The sequence below is a fragment of the Orcinus orca genome, chromosome 20 (assembly GCF_937001465.1).
Source record: "Orcinus orca chromosome 20, mOrcOrc1.1, whole genome shotgun sequence".
NCBI classification, from domain to species: domain Eukaryota; kingdom Metazoa; phylum Chordata; class Mammalia; order Artiodactyla; family Delphinidae; genus Orcinus; species Orcinus orca.
The window spans coordinates 7,049,380-7,072,060 of record NC_064578.1 but is presented as its reverse complement, the minus strand read 5'-3'; the positions used below and the strand labels follow the sequence as shown (position 1 = coordinate 7,072,060).

Here is a 22,681-nt window from a genome sequence, read left to right as displayed (position 1 = left end):
TATGGGAATATACTGTTTCTCCTTAAACTTTCACCACTAATTTAGCATCATTGGTGGACTGACCTTGCAGTAGTTATCACTGTGCTGCTTGCCTAATGGTGATTTTTCTGCTTCCCTCATTCCTTCTACCTTTGTCAGCTGGAATTCTGTAAAGAAGACCTGCCCCTTCTCCCTAATTTTTTTTAATGTATTCAGTCATTTGTTTTTATCAGTATGGACTTATGGATATTTATTCTGTGAGTTATCTGTCCAGGACTATCATTATTCATTGTGTTGCTCCAGTTGTTCCCACCGTGGCCATTGGGAGCTACTGCATATCAGCTCCGGTGTCCTTCTGACACAACTCATCCTGTTTTAAGCTCTTCCTATGTGGCAGCGCAAGATGATCCAGGCTCATCTTGAATTTTCGGCCTCTTCTGTGGAGTCAGCCACTTCTTCATGGAGCCCTGGCTCCTTTTAGTGGCTATTAAATTGATTTTCAACAGAAGTACCAAGCAATTTAGTGGGGACAGAAATGTCTTTTCAGCAAGTGATGCTGGAACACCTAGGTATCCGTATGGGGGAGAAAAAGGACTTGACTCTTATACCTCATATCATACACAAAAGTAAACTTGAAATGTATCATAAGACCTAAGTGTAAAAACTGAAACAATAAAATTTCCAGAAATTTTAATTTAAAAAACCTTTGCAACCTTGGAGTAGGCAAAGATTTCCTAGGAGGACATAGAAAGCATGAACTATAAAAAGAAAAAAATGATAAACTGGAATTCATCAAAATTAAAAATCTCTGTTCTCAAAGTCCCCATTAAGATAATGAAAAGACAGTCTACATGCTGGGAAAAAGATTTGTGATACACGTATCCAACAAAGGACTTGTATCCATGAAATAAAAAGAATCTTAAAAGTTAATAAGAAGACAGAAAAGCCAATTTGAAAAATGAGCAGATCTTTGAGCAGAAATTTCACAAAAGTAGATACGTAAAGTGTCCAGTAAGCACATGCAGAGATGCTTAGCACCCTTGGTCTTCAGGGAAAAGCACACCACTCATATGGCTAAAATGACAAAGACCGACGGTACCCGAGCTGGCAGTAATGCCGGGCAGTTGGAGTTTTCACATGTTGCTCATTGGAATGCAAAATGGCACAACACCTTGGAAAACAGTGTGGTGTTTTCCTATCAAAGAAAATACACCTTTAACCGTATAACCAAGCAATTCCATAACGTAAGCCCACAAAAGAGCTTTGCCCTCTCAAGTCCAAAATAGCTTCACTCACAATAGCCAGACACTGGAGGCTGCCCAGATGAACCTGAACAGGTGAATGGGTAACAAATTCTGCTGTACCATGTAATGGAATCCTGCTTAAGATTACAAGAAATGAGGTAACGATGAAGCCACAGCATGGATGAACCTCCTTCACACTGTGCTGAGTGAAGGAAGCGGACTGGATAGTGCACTCTATGATGCATTATATGCGACGTTCTGGAACAGACACAACTAAGTCTTCAGTGACAGGAAGGAAATGAGTGTGTCCGCAGAAGAGGGGTGTCGGTGTCGTGCCTTGTACTGTAGGTGGCTCAGAGTTTTGTCATCTCAGTCTGCTGAGATGTCGTGGACACCCTTTGACCTCCTTCATTCTGTCCCTCTGTTTGTTCTCAGGTGGATCTATCTTAATGACCAGAATTTATGCATCCCCGCCAGTTCCTCTTTTGTGTACGGAGCTGTCCCCATAGGAGCCAGTATCTATGTCATCGGAGATCTTGATACAGGTCAGAATGTTACAGTGATCTTGTCGGAACCGTTTCCCGGTGATTCCGAGGCACGGTGTGTCACCTCTGCTTATTCTCACGGCGCAGGTACCAATTACGACTACGTGCGCGAGTTCAAAAGGAGCACGGGAACCTGGCACCACACCAAGCCCCTCCTCCCCTCCGACCTCCGCCGCACCGGGTGTGCAGCCTTACGTATTGCGAATTGCAAGCTTTTCCGCCTGCAGCTTCAGCAGGGCTTGTTCCGCATCCGCGTTCACTCACCTTGACGGGGCCGCGGCGCGGAAGCGGAGCTCCTGACCAAGCGCGCCGGGACGCGGCGCTCTGCGAGGGGACAGAGATGGCAGGCGACCCTTGCTCTGCGCCGGCCTCTGTGCGGTAACACGAGTGGTTTTCTAACGCTTAGAAGCCTGGGCTTCCAGCTCTTGTTCGGGAGAACACGTAACTGCTGAAAAAAAACGAGGAGGAGTCAGTTCCTCCAGGAGATGTGTCCCTAGACCAACCGGGCTAGTCAGCGTCAGAGGAAAAGGGAAGTGGGAATCCGTGTCATGTAAAATCAGGAAGTTATAGCACCAAGGTGCATGTTCCCCGCGGGGAACTCACGTCTGCCTGACAGCTCTGTTCGAGTACCTGGCTTTGGTTAACAAACGAGCAAACATGCATATATCAACATATCCAAACATACCGGGGTTGCTTTTCCACTGCACTTGGAAGGAGATATTATGCCTAACTCTGCCCAACAATTTAAGGTTTGTGCCTAAAATGTTAGATTGGACTCAATGCCAGTTAGTCTCCACTTACTACTAGTTGTCCGTCCTAAGAATCTTTTTTAAACTAAATTATGATGAATTGAAACTAAGATAAAATTTCTCTTTTATGACATTCTATCTTAGTAATCCAAAGGAGTCAATAAATTAAGGAGTCAGGTGGCAGCCCTCCCATGAATTTAAAGGAAGTTGCTGACTTCTGTGTTAATTCAGATGAAGATGTGTCATGCCGTCATTTCTGGGGTTGCGAAGGATCTCATGCAGTGCCAGTCTTCCTTTCCAACTAACCAGAACTGTTTTATAAATATGAGGATATTAGTGAGTAGGAGATTTTGTAAAAGAAGGACCTGAGCCGGACAAATAATAAAGGTCTGCTATGACCAAAAAAAAAAAAAAGTCCAGAGGAAATATATAGGGATCAAAAACTTCTAAAAGTAATCTGTCTGAAAGCACACAGAGTCTTGTTTACTACTGTCTAGGATTTGAAAACGTGTCTTGGAATGCAAATCCACGTTAAGAATCTAGTCTTTGTAGCAGAATTTTCTCAATGCCGTTCACTAGTACGAGTTTCAGACAAACTACATTACAAGTAAAGGTTGGCTGGTAGAATAAACTACCTCAACTTAATTTCATTCTGTTCCTGTAGAGCAAATTAATCCTTTCCTCCTTCCCTCCCTCTCACTCCCATGTCGACCCACTCAACCCCACTCCTCAAAGGGGAAAAAGTCTGTCATTAGTGGTACTTACCTTGTAAGATATTTTGTTTTCCATTCGAATTATACCACCTTAGTGTGAAACCAAGGAGTTCAAAGTGCTTGATGACTTCATCATTTGAATTTTATGCAATATCAGATTTCTAATCAATTTAATATAGAGCTCTTCATTTCTAATTGTTTTCTACAGCTTCCCCCCCCCCTAGTATATGGCTATAAGAAGCAGCATTTAGTCTTAATGATTAATAGATGTATAAGTGTATCCTTTGGTTATAAATTTGAGAATAGGAATTTCTCCTAGAAACTTCCTACCTGGAATGTCTGTATGCTTTACCCATGCGTATGAAACATCACTTGTCTTTTCCCACCCAGGAACAGTAGAAGTCAATCCAGTGCTAGAAAAGTCACTGAGCAGCCTTGTCTGTGGGAATTCTAAAGAATGTTGTGTGTGCGCATTAACTCTCCATCCTGGCAGAGACATGGGTAAGAGGAGGTACAGGGTTTTCCTCTTCTCTGTCAGAGGCACTGGGCCAGATTTGCCGGCCATTCACATAACAGTCAGATTTGACGCGTAAGTCAAAGCCAGCCTCTTTGCTTTGTGCCGTGTACCAGTCAGCAGTTGTCTGCATGCTTTCCCCAGGATACCTTGGGTATCTTCTAATCAAAGCAAACTGCATGGCCACTGCAAAGAAAGAAAACTTTCTTTGTACAACTAGATGTTAGTTTTAGAGGAAATAAATTTCTGAAAAAGTGGATTTTCTTTGATAAAATGTCCCATACAGAACAGAACCTTGGCCTTCAGAAGCCACAGCTGAGGTATGTTAAAGTGGTAACTGATGTCCTATTAAAGCCATGACAGTCAGCAATTCTCTTTTCTTTAATTTCTGAAATTTAAAGTCCTTCCCAGGCTACGCCAGGCCTCTCCAAGGAGACAGTTCATTGTTTAGGAGTGAATGGGTCCCTGTTGCAGTATTATCAGTGCCTGCATGACTTGGTCAATTCATTTTATAAAAGTAGTTTTTTGTTTTTTTTTTTTAATTTAGTTCATTGACACTGTAGCTGCAGAAATTAGGTAACTTTTTTAAAATTAAATTTGCTGCATAATATGGGATGCAATAAACAAGAAAAGCTGCTAAGTGCCAAACTGTTATTTTACTATATAATAATATAAAAATATTACATTGAAATGTAGGCATGTATTTAGTTTTATTATATTCCAAAATTAATCATGACTTTTTTGTAAATTACAGTTACTTTAGTATCGTGAAAAAATTTTTAACTAATTTCACACAGGTTTGTGTTTTAACCATCCACTTATGCCTTGAAATACCCTTTCTTGGTAAATTTTTGATACTTCTTTTTCAATTAGGCACTTTTATCAGGTGTATATTGGAATTGGCAGCAGAAGATAGATCTTAAAATTTTAAATACAGTATCTTTGGGGGAAGTGCAATTTATTTTCATTATCCACCAACAGAAGGAAAGTTGTCTCAGCTCAGAGTAATTTAAAGTATTTCTTCTAGGCTACGGTCTAAAGTAGGTTTGTTTGTTTCTTTGTTTAACACATCCAAATACAGATTTTTTTTCAAAGATTTAAGTGTTTAATTTAAAATGAAGTTTTAAATTTTTTTGTGATCGTGCTTATATCCTGTGAGAGTAAAAGTGTGAGAGAGAGTGTGTGTATGTGTGTGATGTGACTAGCTAAGTCTGTTTGTATATGTTTAGCTTTGGAATTGTCGTTCCAAACTACATATATTATTGTCTCCTGGTGCTTCAGATAAATTCTTGAGCCTGTGGTCCTTCAGTTTATACTACTGTGTTAACTCATGTTGAGTGTATATATTGACGTATTTGTAGTTTGTAGTAAGTTTTACTTGGCGTTTGCATTTCTTTTCTTTAGCATATTAAAAACAGTGTTAGTGTTTACCAACTCATAGTTGGTATGTTATAAAGAATTGGCCTAAGAAATTTCTAAATTCCTCGTGTCTTTTACTGCTATGAGGAGTTGATAGCTGACAGTAGGCTTCTTTCAAACTGTGCAACCAGCAGAAGAGAGTATCTGGGGGATGCTGGACGGCGTGTTGCTTGCCTTGAAGTGTTCTGTTATCGTGCACGACCACTTTAATGACGGCGCTTTCTTCGGTGATGCTGTGGAAGTGCCATTTTGTCATTTATGAGTGAGGAGTCCCCTAGGCAATGCCTGGGAGATACATCCTTTATATCGATGTGGTAAAGACAGGGCTCCTTTGCTGTGGCGCTGCAGTTACTCAGGGTAGCAAGTTAGGTTTTTAGAGAAATGTGTTAGCTGCTTAGGTCCTTTGGGGTTCCGTTTGGTGTGTTCCTGCTTCATTACGCCAAACCAGGGATCTCCAGAAGTTTTCCAAGGAGCATTAAAAACACTGCGGTATTACCTTCCGGAATGTTGTTTTTCTTGATTCAAGAGGAGGCTGCCTGTGATCAGGTGAAGATATGTGATTATCCGGGGAAAGAATGAGGCAGCACTTTCACCACATCAGTTTTGAAGGTGCTGGAACCCCCGTACAGAGCACCCAGTGGAAGGGAAGGGAAAGGTGAGGCTGCTCTGGTTCAGTAGCTGCCCCTGGAGCCGTGAGAGAAGAGACTCCAACCGGCACAGAAAAGCCCGCCCTGGGTTTAATCAACAGTGTTGATTGAGCACCTACTCAGAATTCTGCTTGGGTTTCTGGGGAGCTTCACAGTGAGGCAGATGAAATCCTGCCCTCCCTCCAGACTGTAAACTCCTTGTGGGCAGGAACCCTACTTTAGTCTTCTGCTAATCCTAGTGCTTGGCACACAGTAGGTAGTCAATAAATGACCAACGTATATAGTGTCCTTGTGATCCCGGTGACGTTCTACACAGGATTGAAAGGGACTTACTTTTAAGTGAGAAACTTTGCACACAGATAGGCCGGCCTCAAAATACAGAGTGGGAAACCAGTACAGAATAAAAAACGCAAAGTGCCTGACTTATATGTGACGCACAGCTCTGTGGTCTCCATATGTTCTGGAGGATTTTTGAGACCCTGTACTCAGCACACCCAATAATGTTTACGGCATCTAATGTTGGGTTTTGTTCACTGCTTTTTCTATGGGGCTCAAAATCTTTTCCAGAACGTACTGCTTTGATCCTCACATCTCTGTGATGGGTGCAGTGCTCTCCATTGGACAGAAAGCAGCCTTTGAGGCCCAGTAGATACAGCTTCATTCCCCGCTTCAGATGTGAGTAGAAGCCAAAAAGTGGAATCTGGTCTTTGGATTATCAGTTTCACTGTTCAGTGTATTAGAATATCACTTAATTTTTTAGGCATACAAGTATTTTTAATCATATGATAATCATTTATGGTATAACTTAAACCCCCAAACGTATCCTTTGCAAGTTGCACAAATATAAACTAAAAGATCTTTGGTTTTCTTTGTCATTTAGCTGTGGGAAATTTAAGAATTTACTAAAGTTGTAAGAACAGAAGTCATAGCGTTTGTGTTTGAGAGAGAAGCTGTTTCTACTTTTAAAAGCTGAAGCTTCATTTATCCTTCCCTTTCTTACCACATCTAACCAGTAAGGGAAAAGATACTGTGTCTTAGAATGTTGAGGGAAGCATTTTGCTAGCTTTCTAGTAATCCCTGAAGTATTCCCTAGAGCTGGTTGATAGAAGTTTATGGTACAAGGGTGAGGAATGCCCCACTTGCCCACATTTGAGGGGAGTGTGAATTTAGGTGAGTTAATCCTGCCTGCTGGCAGCGGAGTCCTCCTGGTCTTGAACTGGAGACTTCCTCTATTTTTTGGCAAACCAGCTAGTAAAAATTCTAAATTTTTTGTAATTTTGTTTCAGAGGTAATTCTATTATTTTAATTTTAAACATATCTCGACTTGGTCTCTGCAGTATGCGACGTGTGAGAAGCTCAGATGTAGCTCTATATTCTTTGGACTGATGCATACTGCTTAGGAAAGTTAGTTCTTTTCAATTCTATCATTGAAGTTCTCTAAACGAATGGATTTTTAAACTCCTTCCCTTTCTTATGAAATCAAATATCTAATAACGTTGCATAATGATCTAGTGAGAAATGTCTGTTGCCTTCTCTTTTTCATGTTGAGATAAAAACTCATCTTTTAAAATTGCTACTCACCTGAAATTTAGGCTAATTATAATTTTTGATATTGATGTCTTCATGGCCCAACAAAGTTGTTGTAGACTCTTAAATCACTGTGATCTGAATTAGAGAAGGTGCAGGTAGGAGGGGGTGACAGCCCACGAAGTCTGGGTACACATTGCGTAAGATGACGCGGAGAAAGCTTAGCCACTTCCTGTGACCCTAGTAAATGAATGGCCACTTCAAATCCCGAGTGGCTGTGGGTTCATCTTTCTTTCTGGTTGGTGAATTATATTTGTTAGAACTTTATTTTTAGCATATCAGTACAGCTTTTTAAGTACCTTATTTTTATTCCTCTCACTCATCAATCACACACAAGGTGTACCTTAGAACCTTGGGTTAAATTTTTTCAAGTTAAACCGAGGAATTTGGTTCACAGTTTGCTTTATCATGTTTCCTGTTTAATCGGATGAGAATTACACATGCGCGTATTCCCTTGTTCTTCGTGTTTATAGGAAAGACGCTGTTCTCGGCTACCTCATTATGTAGTGTTGTGCTTGATCCCCTGCCAGTTTAGAAGAATTCAACACATTCTGTCCTTTAACAAAAGCCTGGAAACAAGCAGTAAGTGGCCTTGAGGAATACAATTCTCTAAGGCGTAGTTTCCATTTTACTACTTTTTTTAAAAAAAATAGGCACTTTTAATCAGGAGGAACAATAATTCTCCTAGAGCTGCTGCAAAGTGATTACTTGAAACTCAACTTGAACTTTAAAGAGTCTTTACAAGGCTATGTTTTCATAACGTAGAAAAGTAGTATATTTAAACACCACTGCTGTGTAAAATAGAGGGCTTCATTGCCATCGTCATTCAGATCAGACAGGAAATCTTGTCTATCTGTAATTTGACCCAGTGTTTGGGATTTAGATGCTTGGGGCTACTGTTTTTCCTATTCTATAAGGTGCTATTGGGAGCAGTTTAAGGGTCTGTTAGGTGTAGTTTCATGAATTTGTTTCCCAAGAATCTTAATTTTGGTGAAAGTAGAGGGCTCATCAAGAAGTTCCTCTTCTCTTTTAGTTCTGATAACCTGGGGTTTTAAAATGAAACTCTGAAAGGGCAGGGCTGAGTTGACCAAACAACATAGAACTGCATTACGCTTAAAATCACGAGTGATTGGGTTTGTTTTGTGTGTCAGTGGAACTTCCCCAGCTTCCTCCCGTACGCACCATCTGCACAGGGCACGTGTGGGTGCTGTCCTCGCCAGCATCTGTCCGCCTACCTGGCTGGTGAGTGAGGGGGAGCTGCGGGGCCCATCACTTCTCGGAGACAGACCTTCCCTTCCGGGGGTGACTTCTTATAGGAATTACCCAGTACCCTTCATGGCCAAAAAGAGTTATGCCCATTCCTAAAAACCTAGCATACTAGGAATAACTTACATACCAGGTGAGATCTAAAACCTTAACTGTCCTTGTACATTAAGATTTAATGGATGTGCTCGTGCTTTGTAGACTAAAGGGCTTGCTGCTGACAAAGTCCTCGGGGGCTTCTAGCCGTCGGCCATGAGGCATTCCCTTAGGTGGTTGCCAAGAGAACCGAGGTGCACCCCTCTAAAGCCCCAAGCTTTTGTATTGTAACTGTTTTGAGGAAAATATCTGTAAACATTCTCTGTACTGTCGCAAGTGAACCCAATGGTGTGAGCACGCGTGGGCTTCAGGGCCGGGTGCACCTGGGTTTGGAGATGCTGGCCGCTGGCTGCTTCGTGAGCTTCAACGCTCTTTACCCTGTAGAAAGAGATGATGGGTGTTTACCTGCTGGGGTTGCTGTGAGGAATCCGTGGAGTAAGGACGGTGAGAACTTGGTGTCTTGCACACAGATGGGGTGGTTGGGATCTCAGCTGCCATTGCCGCCCGACTCAGCCTCTAGTCACGCATGGTCTTAGCTCTCGCCCTGCGCTGAGTGTCCCCACCCTTAGTGCTTTCTTCATTCTCACGTCTGCCACCACAGTACACGAGTAAATGCATATTTGCACTTCCAAAATTATTTTCTGGATCCATGACACCGTTCTCCTCCTACTTCTCTAAGACCTCAATTCAAGGTAACTCTAGACAGCGGAAACACCCCAAAATATGTGTTTAGAATATTTAGAGTGGTTATAAATATCCCTTATTTCAGGGTTTGCCTAACGAAGTACTCTAGTAATATTTAAAACTCTTTCCTGAAGTTGAATTTTTCTTTTTTCCCTAAAATATTAAAGGTAGTAGTCTATATTAGTCCAATAAACTGGATGTTTTCTCGATCTCTGTTTGAGATCAGTATACCTGAACTATGCTTTCTGAACTTGGGTGTTATGTGGAACCTAAAAACAAACAAAGAAACTTTGTGTTATGTGTGTGTGTGTGTGTGTAGAACTCCTGTACCTTCAGGTAAAGAAGGGTTATTTAACAAAGTGATACCAAAAGTGAGCTACTTAATCCTTTTATAAAATCACTTCCTTTTCAGTTCAGATTACAGCCTGGTGAATTTAGTGGTACGTGACATACCCAGCTTATCTTGACTTCAATAAGGCATTTGATAAAGTCATTCTTGATATTTTTGTGATTGAGACAAGGGAGTAGAAATAGGTTTAAAAGGGCTGAGAAATACCCAGGCAGTGTTGACAGGAATGGGCCCTTGTGTCAGCACGGATGGGGGTAATCTAGCAGTATGCGTTTTTAACGTTTTCACTACTAACTTGTATAAAACTGTAGACGGCAGAGGAAAGTGTTGGGTGTTAGGGTCTGCAGTGCTTTTTTTACAGTCTAATAACATGGCTAAATATAGTCTTATGTCTAGGTTCAGAGAAGATAGTTCCCAATCGAAAGGGAAAGAAAAAATTGTGTGTGGCGGGTGGGGGGGGGGAAGTCATTGATAATTTGAACATAAGCCAACTGTTTAAAAAAATAGTGCCCTTGTCTGTGTTGGGGGCTGGTAGCCCGAAGAGGAAGTCTGTTCCATCCACATGCTGCATTGATGGGCCCTGGGAACTGCACTGAGCTGCCGACTCTGGGCACCAGCACCTGGGAGGCCACCTGGAGGATGACAGCCGGGGTGGTGGGCTCTCTGGAGGCCCCAGGCTCTGGCCTGCTGGGGGGGCTTTAGAAGGAGCAGATGTGCGTGCCCCAGAGCGCCTTGCTCAAGCCGAGAGGCAGAAACGGTAGAGGCAGAATGTTTCTGTCGCTCTTAGAACTTTCTAGAATTGCCTCGTGATGAAATGGGTGCCTCCTGTGGTTCTGAGCGCTCAGCTCTGAGAATCACCCCAAGGATGCCCCGTGCAGCTGTGACTAGTGGGTGTGACAGTGTCAACCATGGGGGTCTTGCACGGTGACAGGATGTTGTCACAGGCTCCAAAGCTTCTTGCAGATGAAGTTCTGTGAACAGTTTAGTAAAAAAGTGGCGGGGGGGATAACGTTTGTACTTTAGCTTTCACATTGTTTTTGAGGAGAAGGGCCTCTGTTCCTCCTGATGTGTGCTCTCTCCCCGCCTCCCTCCCCTCCGTCCTCTCTGCTCGCTCACCGCCTCCTGATTGCAGCCACTGGCCCACGGCTACAGCCAGCTTCAGCCGAACCTTCAGAAATAGACGTACTTCTAGCGATTTCCCTAAAGCCATGTTAACTAGACAGTGATTCTTGCTGTTTGTATACTCTTTGTTCTAAATCCCTTAGTGCCTCTGCAGGCTTAAGAAAGCTGGTAAGTAAAAATCGGACTCTTTTAAGCAGGGCCTGGGATGCCGTCGAGGGGACCGTGCACTGGGGGGAGTTGGGTCGGCTGACCTCTTCCAGCCCCTCCCAGCTCCAGGAATGGGCACCTCGCTGATGGGTTACTTTGTTATCCCTGGAGAAGCGTTTCCAGAGGACCTGCTTCCTCTCGGGTTCTGTCCCTCCCTCTTCTGTGAAAGCTCCTGCAGTCTTCCTCCCAGTTGACGGGGCTGCAGGGGCGCCATTCCCCGTCTGTGTCTCCTCCCGACCCCACCTGCCCCAAAGCCCAGGGACTGAGCAGAGGCTGGGACAGGCACTCAAGTCCAGGTCCAGGTCCAGGTCCGAGGGAGGGAGCTGTCCACGTTGTTTTCCGGGCGTGTGCCTTCTGCCCATCCCCTCGGCTGTCTTCACTCACTGCTAACCCTCTGTTTGAACCAGTGCTCACTTTCCTCCCCATGTCCCGTTGTGCCTGCACAGACTGTGGGTGGGATCTCCGAGGACATGGGCCCTTCCTGCAGTTGACACTTCTTTCTGGGCGGTTGAGGAACTTTAGTCAAGATGGGGAAGGTATTTCGGTTGCGTTCTGAAGTGTACGCTTATTTACCTACTTTTCTTGGCAATCACATCCTCGCCTGCCCTCTGTTCTCATCCCGTGGCCTCTCCCAGTCTGGTTTTTTAACTGCTTGAATTATGTATCCAAAAGAGTGGGGGGTGCTCTTCTAGTTCCCCAAACATTTAGCCTAAAACACGTGTTGAAAAAGCATTCTTCCAGGATCCCTCACCTGGCCTCTGTGACCAGCACTTTCCGCCGCCAGAGAGCCAGAGCGGTGGCCCAGGCCGGGCAGCTCCCAGAGTCTGCACTGCTCTGCTCCTCCCACGTGAGAACCCGGGGCCCAGAGCCTCACGCCCCAGGCATGGCCAGGTGCATCTCTGCGGCTCCTTAAGCAGCTAGACTGGAACAGCCTCTCCAGGGCCCCAGGCGGCCTCACCTTCCACACCTGCCCCGGAGGTTCTTAGGGCTCCTCTCTGAGCCAGAAGCAGGGGCCCCAGATGCCAGACATACCACATCAGCACCCAGCTGCCAGGCGCCGTGCGGGCTCCACCTCGTCCTTTCCTCTTATTTAGCTCTGATTAAAAACACACTGCACTCCAAATTGTGACTAGGATCGGAAATTAGAATTCCTCATTTATAGTAAGAGAGAGACCATCTTTATGTATTTTCTTCAAAAGGAATTTTTGCTTCAGAAAAAACTCTAGAAAGTAAATGTATTCTTGTTAATCTAAGCATATGCTCACTGAATTGGACTCTATGCTTTGTATAAAATTACGTAGGATCCGGTACGTGGGGCAAAAGGGTATGTATCATCAGCTTAAAAACAAACCTTCAGTGTCGGTGGGTTTACAGCATTGTTTTCCTATAGGGACCTCAAAATTTAAGTTCTGCGTGAAAACAGATCAGCCAGGTTGCATGGGGTAGATGATTTTATGATGGGAAATGTCTCCAGTGGCCTTTAGTTGAGAAAAGCACAGGCGCTTTAGCAACACTTGCTTCATTAAATATCAGTGGCTTTTTCTGCTGATGGGATTCTTTTCATTTTGACTCATCTGTGACACAGCCTCTGTTTGGTTCCTCATTCCTGTACCCCTTCAAGTCGCCAGTGACATAGCGGTACTTGTTTTGTGTTCGATCATACCACTTGTGAACTGTGACGACCATGAAAAAATAATCGTGTTTTCGGCAGAACATTTTGAACACCTGTCGCGGCCCGTTCTGCAATTGCATCAGCAGAGCTTGGAGTGATCAGTGGATTTAACAAAAGCACCTCCCTCCTCCACCCCTTCCCTCCCATCCTCATCAGAAACTATTGTAGAAGTACCTCAAGCAGGCTCTGGCAGACTTCATTTTCACACCGTATGTTCCTGGTGACAGAGACGCTCGTACCTGTCTGTGAATGGGGTCCATCCATTACTCATTCTAAAACGTGTAGATTCATTCATTGGTTTTCTCTCACCGATCCCAGTCTTCCGCTGTGAGAGAAGACTACCAAGGGAACTCCTTGAAACAGGGCCATAAATTCAGTTTGACTTTCCCAGACTCAGGGCTGATCTTCACAGTGGGCCCTGGTCCGGCAGAACAACCAGCGACACTCCTGTTGACTGGTTGCCTGTGCGGCACCAGCCGCCATATGTGACAGTTGCCCTTGTCAAGAACCAGTTTTCAGCACACTCTTGTTTTGTCATTTTCAATGCTTTTAATACCATAAAGCAAAGTCCATGAATACCAGATTCCCAAAATACCATATCAAAACTCATCCTCTTAAACGCAAGTCTTTGTTTAATTAACATATCTATATTTTCTGACATGGTACATACAGAAGAGTTTTTAATTTAAATCCTGCAGCTTTTATTATCTGGTAAGATTCCAAGTTGAGCAGTCTACTTAGACGTGTATTCCGATGAGGTTACATGTGTTCAGATGAGGTATCTCGATCTTCAAAGAAAGACCTACTACTGAAAAAAACAGATTTGCAATGAAATAGACATAAGCTAGACAAAAGACATGCTATGGAAAGTTCAAAATATTTCAAGTACTGGGAAGTTGCAACTTGTAGAGTTATCCTCCCCGAATTCAGTAGGATAGCAGAGAAATTGTGCTAATGTGATTTCATTGAAACGTCACGTCTCAAACATCCTGTGGTACAAGCGTATTCGTTTCTTCTGTGGAGTAGTTTTCTATTCCGTTGCTGGTACAAAATTTTAGTGAAGTTGAAGTAATTTTGAATTAGTGACCTTTCTTACGAAGTTGCTTTATGGTTTACAAGTAATACTGATGCAAACAGGCTATGTTAACTTTCTTAAAATTAAGTAGCACGCACTTTGTTTACAAGCTTGGTTTATTGTGGGGTAACTACGGGGTCACCCCGTTTCACGAGCACAGGATTTGTGCTTTGGGAACATAACTGCATTCGTGCTGTTCTCTTGTACCAAGGATCAGTGAAAGTGTTTTATCTTTTTTATGTAGTTTGTATTGACTGGATTTTATAACTGTAAGAAAACAGAAACAGAGTGTTGTATTTTGATCTGAAATTTGTCTATGGTAAAGTAATTTTGTTTTATGTACTGGAAGTTCATTTAAAACTTGAAATATTTTCTAGAAGGGTACCGAACAAACGAATCGTCTTTAAGCTGTTTAATTAACCTAATAAAACTATTTGATGGGGAAGGCATTGTCATTGGTTCTGATTTTTACAGTGGTTCCCACTAAGTTAGCGTTGTCGATACAGCTTGGCTTGACTTCTGAATGGAAAATTCTGTTTTTTACACCACATCTTAAACGGTTTGGGTATCAGCTCCCTGGATCCTGGCTCACAGTGTAAGATACACTCCTTCACCACACTCCACAGTCATTGCCTTGGTGTCTTCCATCCCTTATCAGAATAAGTCCCCATTCTGACTCCCCCAAAAGACAGTTTCAAATTTACTTTCCTTGGAAGAGAGAATGAATTAGACTTACGAGGAATAGAGGATCCTGACCTCAACGGTCTAATTATACGTTGGAGAATTCTGTCTCTGACAAACAGAATTCTCTGTAATTTCTTCTTGCTCTCATGCCCACAGACTACAAAGCTACAAAGACCAGGGGTCCTGAAAAATGTCACAGGCGGATCTCCACCGAAGACACGGGGCAAAGAGAGACTCTCCCAGTAATGTCAAGGTTACGTACATGAAGTCGGCCAGAATCACTCCTGAGGTCACCTGGAAAGAAGAAGAAATGGAATATTCCTCTTCAGTCGTACAGCATAGCGTCAGGTAGTTCTGGAAGTTGGTTTTAAATTCTTTCCACCTTCCGTAATAGCGAGAAGGTTCTATGGTCCAGCAGTCTGCCAGCCTTTTTATCTTTGAGGGGGGTGGGAAGGTTGCTGTGGAACCCTTTCTTTAAACAAAGACTTGGCCAGAAACCAGTGCCCAAGTTGGCTGGCTGCGGAAGGGTGTAGTCGGAGCTGTCGGAGCCTGAAGCCCGACCCTGCGATGCCCAGGCCTCCACCAGCAGCTCCGAGGGGTCCTGGCTGTGCCCATTCACCCTTGGGAAACCTTAGCAGTCTCTGCCCTCCCAGAGCCTCCATTTCTTATCTATAAAATGAGACTTAGGTCACTGGATTTCCTTGTCTGGAGGGCAAGGACATAGTTCCTTGTTATATAAAACCCTGGACCAGATCATTGCCAGGTCCCTTTTATGTCTACAGTACCTGAGATGTCAGTCTGCTCAAAGCCTGCCCTGCAAAGGAACCCAGTTCTGGAAGAATAGACCCCAGATTGCCTGTTGTAGGTGGTGGGGGAGGGGCGCTTTGCCAGTTTTGATGCAGGTGGAGATGGGACAATGGGCGTTGACCGTGTCACCTTCCTGATACTGTTGCTGGCTTCAGAGAGTGACACGTATCTTGTCTTGACCCACTGTGCGCCAGGGACTGCTTTAAGCACCTCATGTGTTAACTCACTTCATCCTCACAACAACCCATTTTACAGCAGAGAAAACTGAGGCCCGTAGAAGTTATCACTTGGCCAAAACTCAGGCTTGGTGGTGGGAGGGCAGAGCTGGATTCAAGGCCAGGCAGACCAACAGCCTGTCTCTCTGGAAAGGGGACAGACCTTCTTGAAAGCTGCTCTTGTGTTTGCCCAATGGCCAAGGATGGAAAATCAAACAGTTTTGTGGCCGAAGGGGTCAGTCAGGGAAGACTTTCTCGATGGGAGCTGAAATAGGAGGTTTGTTGCTGGTGCTGCCACCATTTTTTCAGCTGGAATAGAAGCTGATGAGAGCCAAGGTATTTTTTTAAAAAACCGAGACCGGACTTCACTGGTGGCACAGTGGTTAAGAATCTGCCTGCCAGTGCTGGGGACACAGGTTCAAGGCCTGGTCCGGGAAGATCCCACATGCCGCGGCGCAGCTAAGTCCGTGTGCCACAACTACTGAGCCTGCGCTCTAGAGCCCGCAAGCCACAACTACTGAGCCTGAGTGCCACAACTACTGAGCCCGCAAGCCTAGAGCTGGTGCTCCACAACAAGAGAAGCCACCACAATGAGAAGCCTGTGCACCGCAACGAAGAGTAGCCTCCGCTCGCCGCAACTAGAGAAAGCCTGCGCGCAGCAACGAAGGCTCAATGTGGCCAAAAATAAATAAATTAATTAATTCAAAAACAAAAACAAAAACCAACTTTGAGTGAGGGTGTGTGTGTGTGTGTGTGTGTGTGTGGTGTTGTAAAAGAAACCTGTAGCTTTCTGGAGAACTTGAGTTCATTCATGTTCACTGCCTGTTAGGTTTTGGAGTAGCTTCTGAAATTTCGGTGTGAGTAGGGCATGATCCTCTTTGTCCCCACGAATTTTTTCCAAGAGCTGTGTCAGTGGCCTCCCCTGGCCCCAGTCCATTTTCACCCAAGGATCTCTCTCTGCGTGCAACGCATTTCCTGCTAATAAAGTCGCCCCCGGGGCTGCAGAGGGTTTGAGTTCTAGGATGACCTTGGAAATCCACTTTCTCAGTGGATCTGTGGAGGTGGGGCTGTGTGGTATCTCAGCTCCACTTTCACAGTGAAGGATAAGCAGTTCGCACACACTAGGATGGCTGTCATGAAACAACAGCTACAGAAAATAGCGAGTGTTGCTGAGGATGTAGAGAAATTGGAACCCTCGTGTACTGCTGGTGGGAATGGAAAACGGTGCAACCGCTATGGGGGGCCATTTGGCGTTTCCTCAGCAAGTTGAAGAGAGTTACCATGTGACCCAGCATTTCCACTCTCAGGCATATATACCCAGGAAAGATGAAGACAGGGGCTCAAATCAATGTTCACAGCAGCACTGCTCACATTAGCCGATAGGTGGAGACAACCCACATGTCCACCAAGAGATGAATGGATACACACCACGTGGCCTGTTCAGCCAGTGGAATACTATACAGCCGTGAAAAGGAGCGAAGCACTGATACATGCTGCAACATGAATGAACCTTGAAAACACGCCAGGTGACAGAAGCCAGTCACAAAAGACCATGTATTCTATGATTCCATTTACACAAAATGTCCAGAAAAGACAGATCCTGAGAGACCAAAAGTAGATTCATGGTCGCCAGGGCCTGGAGGGAGCGAGGAACGGGGAGCAACTGCTCATGGGCCTGGGGATTCCCTTCAGGCGAAGAACACGTTTTGGAAAAAGAAGTGCTTGCACGATGTCGTGAAAAGTACTGAATGCCACCGAATTGCACACTTTCAAATGGTTTGTGTTATGTGAAGTTAGCCTCAAATAAAAGGATGAGGGATCAAGTATAGGGAACAAATCAGAAAAGTGATCAACACTAGCTGCTGGGTCGTTGGCAAGGTTGAGGAAATGGGAATCCAGTTTCCTACCCCCAGTGCTGTGCACTGTAGACGGCCCCGGGCAGGAGTGCCACGTGTCTGGTGTGCAAGGTCTGCCACCTGTGTGTGTGTCAACTGGCGTCTGGGGTGATCCACAGACCTCTTCCTCACCATCAGGAAACTGAAAATCCGAACAGCTTTTCTGAATTCGGTTCAGCAGGAGCCAGTCTACCTGTTAAATACCAGACGGCTGAGTTCAAATCCGGTCTCCACCACCACTGCTTCCTTGGGGTAGTTCCTTACCCCCTGTGCCTCAGAGACAACGGGACCATCCTGGGGACATAGTGCGAACTGAAGGGGCTACCACGTGGCACCAAGCCCCGGCCGGCGCACGGCAAGGCCCTGTGCTGGTCACAGGGCTCTTGCCTCTAGGCTCCGTCGGCACTGCCACTTACTAACAGGGTGCCCTGCACTACGGCCCAGCCTGGCCTGCTGCTTCCCCAGCGGTAGCAGCAGCCTCCTCCCCGCCTCAGAGTGTGGCACGGCTGCCGGACCCCGCGCCCAGGAACCATAGCCACTCCTAAAATGTTTGCAGGGAAAGGCAACTTGCGCTCCCCCAGGCTGGAGGCGGGGTGCTCGGAGAATTCCCAGCCTGGGAATCTTACCGTAAGGGTGGATGTATTTTTATCCAGCAGGATATACTTATCAGCTATGGCCAGGAAAGGGGAAACTGACTAACAATTCCAGCCTGGCCAGATTCTCCATCACTGCCACTGCTGTGTTTCCCCACTGCAGCTGGGAGGAAGAGGGGTATCACCTGCCTGGGGTGTCGGTGCCCCTTAGCTGCCTTCCCCCCATCCTTTAAGCTGCCCAGGGACTCTGGGGGGACAGCACCCATCGGACACCTACCATACAGTGGTGAGCCGGTTATCCTCACAGCATTCCTAAGAGATCACTGTGACCCTCCCCTAACAGACAGGAACGTCACAAGCCACTTGAGTCACTTGCTCCAAGTCATGTGGCTGGTCTGAGGCAGAACTGGCATTTGGACCCAGGTCTATCTGATACCCATGCCCAGGTTCTTCCTACAACTGTCCTTTCACCTTTATGCAGTCTCTTTTTGTCAGCAGACAGAACACAGGGAGACTGGTACTAGCACAGTCCCCACGCTGATGGGTCCACACAGCACCCAGCCTGGAGACATGGCCAGAAGAGCCAGCTGTGCTCAGGGCCCTCCCTCTCAGCATTCTCTGCAGAAAAAACCCTGCGATACCTTAACTCCTGTGGTTAACGGAACGATGCTCCCCCGGCCCCCAGATACATCGATGTCCTAATCCCTGAACCAGAGAATCTGTGACCTGATGTGGCAAAAGGGACTTTGCAGATGTGACTGAGTTAAGGATTTGAGCTGGGAGATGATCCTGGGTTATCCAGGTGGGCCCCGTGTCATGACAGGGGTTCTTATAATAGGGAGGCAGGAGGACCAAAGAGAAGAGGTGACAACAGAAGCAGAGGTTAGAGTGACGCAGGGCCCCAGGCCAAGGAATGTGGGCGGCCTCTAGAAGTCGGAAAAAGGAAGGAAACCGATTCTGCCCTGGAGCCTCCAGAGGGAAGACGGTCCTGTGATACCTTGATTTGAGCTCAGTGAGACCAGCGTTGGACTTCTGACCTCCAGAACTGTGAGGTAATAAATGTGTGTTGTTTGAAGCCATTCAGTTCATGGTGGTCTGTTACAGCAGCCATAGGAAACTCATACAACCCCACCCTCCAGGAGTTCAGCCTTGATTAGTCTGGGGGGGCCCAGGAATAGGACCCAGGTGACTCAAATGTTCAGCCAGCGCTGAGACCCATCCGTCTCCCAGATTCCTTTCCATCTTGGAAACGATGCATCTGCTTCCAGAGTTGGCCAAGGCTTTCGCTGGCCAGAGTTTGCCAGTCCGACGCCTCAAGTTCTGAGCCACTCAAACTTCCTACCCTACGGAGGCTACAGCAGAAGGCCCTGGGCCACCTGAGTCACTGGAGGCCTCTCTTTACCCAGGCTTCCTTCAGACAGACAGGCGTCTTGACAGACAGACCCTCTTGTCTTCACCAGTGCTCTCTGCCAATCCCGCTCAACTTCTATAAAAACCCATCCCCCAAATCCTAGCCCCCTCCCATCTGCTCTCTCAGTCTCTGGAAATCCCACCATGTTACTCCCCAGCGTAAAAGCCCTTTGCTGCTGTCCCACTGCCTTGAGAATGAAACCCGACCATGCCGTGGCCTCTGAACCACTGCAAGGGGGCCCCTGCCCACGGCTCCAGCTTCATTCTGTGCCACTTGACACCTCGCCCTTCAGCCCCAGGGGCCCTCTGTGACCACAGGGCATTGGCATATGCTGTGCCCCCTCCCTTCACTCATCCTGGCTTCTCATCCTTCAGGTACAGCATCAATGGCTTGTCTTTATGGAGAACTTCCCTGCTCCTCTCCTCCAACTCTGTATCAGAAGGGTGGAAGATGCCAGAAGGGTCTAAAAGTGAAGCAGAGGTGTAAAGAACCAACTGCTGATTCTCTGCAAATACAAATGACATACACAATACAAATAACCAAACCTGGGCTCTTCTCGGTCTACTGTTTTTTCCACAGGTAGGAGCAATGGTTCACTTTCCTCCTCAGCTCTACCGTCAGAACCACAGTAGCTGAAGAGTCCTAACTGGCCACAGACGCTCAGCCTCAGGGTCAGAAATCAGCAGAGAGAGGTGAGAACTTTGATACCCATCTGGTGGTGGCAGCCACGGCTCAGCAAATAGTCTGCTGCCATGTGGGAATGCTGGCCAGGTGTTGCCAGAACTTCTGTTTTGGACAGAAGCTGGACAATCTGGAGTTTTGCACGAAATGCTCTGGTTTCTGCATTTAAAGTTAATTTGATATTTTTTTTTAAAGTGTAACACTGTTGAGACCAAGCACATATGTCTATGGGCCTCATTTCTGACTTCTGCCCTACCTCAGCACCTGGTATGCCTCTCCTAGCCTGGAGTAAATTGAAAAACATGGCCATATCATTTTGCAGCTGCTCCCACAAAGAAAGGGGAGTTAATTTTCCCATCTCCTGAATCTGGGCTGGTCTGCAGACTCGCTTTGCCAATAGAAAGCGGCAGAAGTGACGTAGCACTGGTTCCAAAGCCTGGGCCCCAAATGGCCTTGCAGCTCTGCCTTTGCCCTCTTGAAACCCTCTGGCCACCATGTGAGGAAGCCATCAGGTACACTGTTGGATAACGAGAGACTACATGGAGAGAGAGAAGACACTGGTGAGGCCAGCTGAAACCCTCCAGCCACCCCACCCCCGGTCAAGCCACCCAATAACAGCTGAGGCTACCAATGACCTCAGGCAAGACCAGCAGAAGAACTGCCCAGCTGAGTCTGGCCTAAATTGCAGAATTGGGAGGAAATAAATGATGGTTGTCTAAGCCGTATGTCTAGGAGTGTTTGTTAGGCAGCAACACATAACCGATACATAGCCCTTATTACAGTCTTTCATCATTGTTGTTTGTTTACTTTTTTGTCTCTTCCTTGCTCACCTGGCTCCCCCCACACCCTGGAATGCCGGCTCTGTCAGCCCAGGGACCTTGTCTGTCTTGTTCCCTGTTGGGTCTGTAGTGCTTCATATCATGGCCAGGAGGTGCTCAATAAGTATTTGCTCAAAGAATGAATAAATGAATGTTTAAGCCAACAAAGACTTGGGAGGCCACCCCCTTGTCACAAGACATCAAGCTGGAGATGAGAGTGACCTGTCCCCCCATAAGGGAACGTGACTTAGACTTGTGCGTCTTAGACTTGTGCATCTTCCATCATATAATTTTAACCAGATAATGTAGGGAGGTCCCTTAGACCCCTGGCTGATACTTCAGCTACATCTGATTCCAGCATGCAAACAGAGTAGAAAAGGTGTGGCTTCACACTTGAGCACATTTGGGTGTGGATTCTGGAGCATGTAACCCCTCCAAGCCACAGTTGCCTTCAAAGCAGAGAGCAGAGGCTGGCATCTCCTTGAAAGGCTGCCGGGAGGCTTACCCAAGATGCACGTCATGCCTGTGTAGGCATATTGCTCTGTGCTTGGAGGAACTCTGGAAATGTGGGTCCCTTGATGTCTCTGGGGGGAAATGCCATCTTGGGTGGGTGGCATTTTCTGGCTTGGTCCCCATGCTTGGGATCTGCAGCTGGGGACAGAAGAGCAGAGATGAGGATGCTTGGCTCCAGAGCTGCAAACAGAACCCATGGTGGTCCCTGAGTGTGTTCTCTGTCTGCAATCAGGTCCCAGTTAGGAACATTTTATGGAGCAGGGGATGGGTCTGACTTTGGTGCCAACTGCACTTTTCTCTGTCTGCTCTCTGCCAGCCTCTGACCCCTCCTCTAAGGGCCATACCTGGGCCTTGAACCCCTGCAGCCCTCTCCCCACTCAGCATGGCCAGCTGCCCCTCATCATGTGATGCGCCTGGGCCACCCCTGTCACAACGGGTGTGACTGTTGTATTATAACCACTACTTAAGGGGCTTCCCTGGTGGTGCAGTGGTTGAGAATCCGCCTGCCAATGCAGGGGACACAGGTTCAATCCCTGGTCCGGGAAGATCCCACGTGCTGCAGAGCAACTAAGCCCGTGCGCCACAACTACTGAGCCCACGTGCCACAACTACTGAAGCCCGTGCACCTAGAGCCCGCGAGCCACAACTACTGAGCCTGCGCGCCGTAACTACTGAAGCCCACAGGCGTAGAGCCCATGCTCCACAACAGGAGAAGCTACCGCAATGAGAAGCCTGCGCACCGCAACGAAGAGTAGCCCCCGCTCGCCACAACTAGGGAAAGCCCACACACAGCAACCAAGACCCAACACAGCCAAAAATAAATAAATTTATAAAAATAAAATAAATAAATAACCACCACTTAATGTCTTCAATCATTTGAATCCTCACTGAAACCTACAAAGTATTTTCAGACAAAGAAACAAAGACCCAGAGAGTGGAAGTCATTTGTAAAATGGTATAAAGTCAACGTGTATCAACCTCCTCGGCTGGAGAGGGATCTGGGTGACTTGGAAGGGGTGGGCCGGAGCTCAGAGCCCTCCGCCTGCCCCAACATCTTCACTGGACCTGAATTTCTCCTCCTGGCACATTCCAGGGAAGCCAGGGGCCAGCAGCAGGTGACTTAGAAAGAAACGGGGCGAGTCCCTTCTCGGAAATTCCGGGGACTTGGCGTAGTCCAGGCGGAACTTGCACAGCCCTTG

The 22,681-nt window shown here is 46.3% G+C and overlaps 1 protein-coding gene across 8 annotated transcripts in view; it reads left to right on the top strand.

Moving 5' to 3' along the window:
* Positions 1–22,681, top strand: part of GAN (gigaxonin) — a 101,866-nt gene that overhangs the window by 51,849 nt on the left and 27,336 nt on the right. For 2 of the 8 annotated variants that reach the window (XR_007474471.1, XR_007474472.1), the window contains exon 10: positions 14,706–14,897. The exons of 5 other annotated variants lie outside the window; for them this stretch is intronic. Coding sequence is in view for 1 of the 3 variants with exons in the window: in XM_004280108.3 (XP_004280156.1) it covers positions 1,659–1,768; positions 1,856–2,037 (292 nt within the window). In the remaining 2 variants the exon portion in view is untranslated. Of the gene's footprint in view, positions 1–1,658; positions 1,769–1,855; positions 14,311–14,705; positions 14,898–22,681 lie in introns of those variants that run through there. One more of the 8 variants, XM_004280108.3, reaches the window with a different exon arrangement.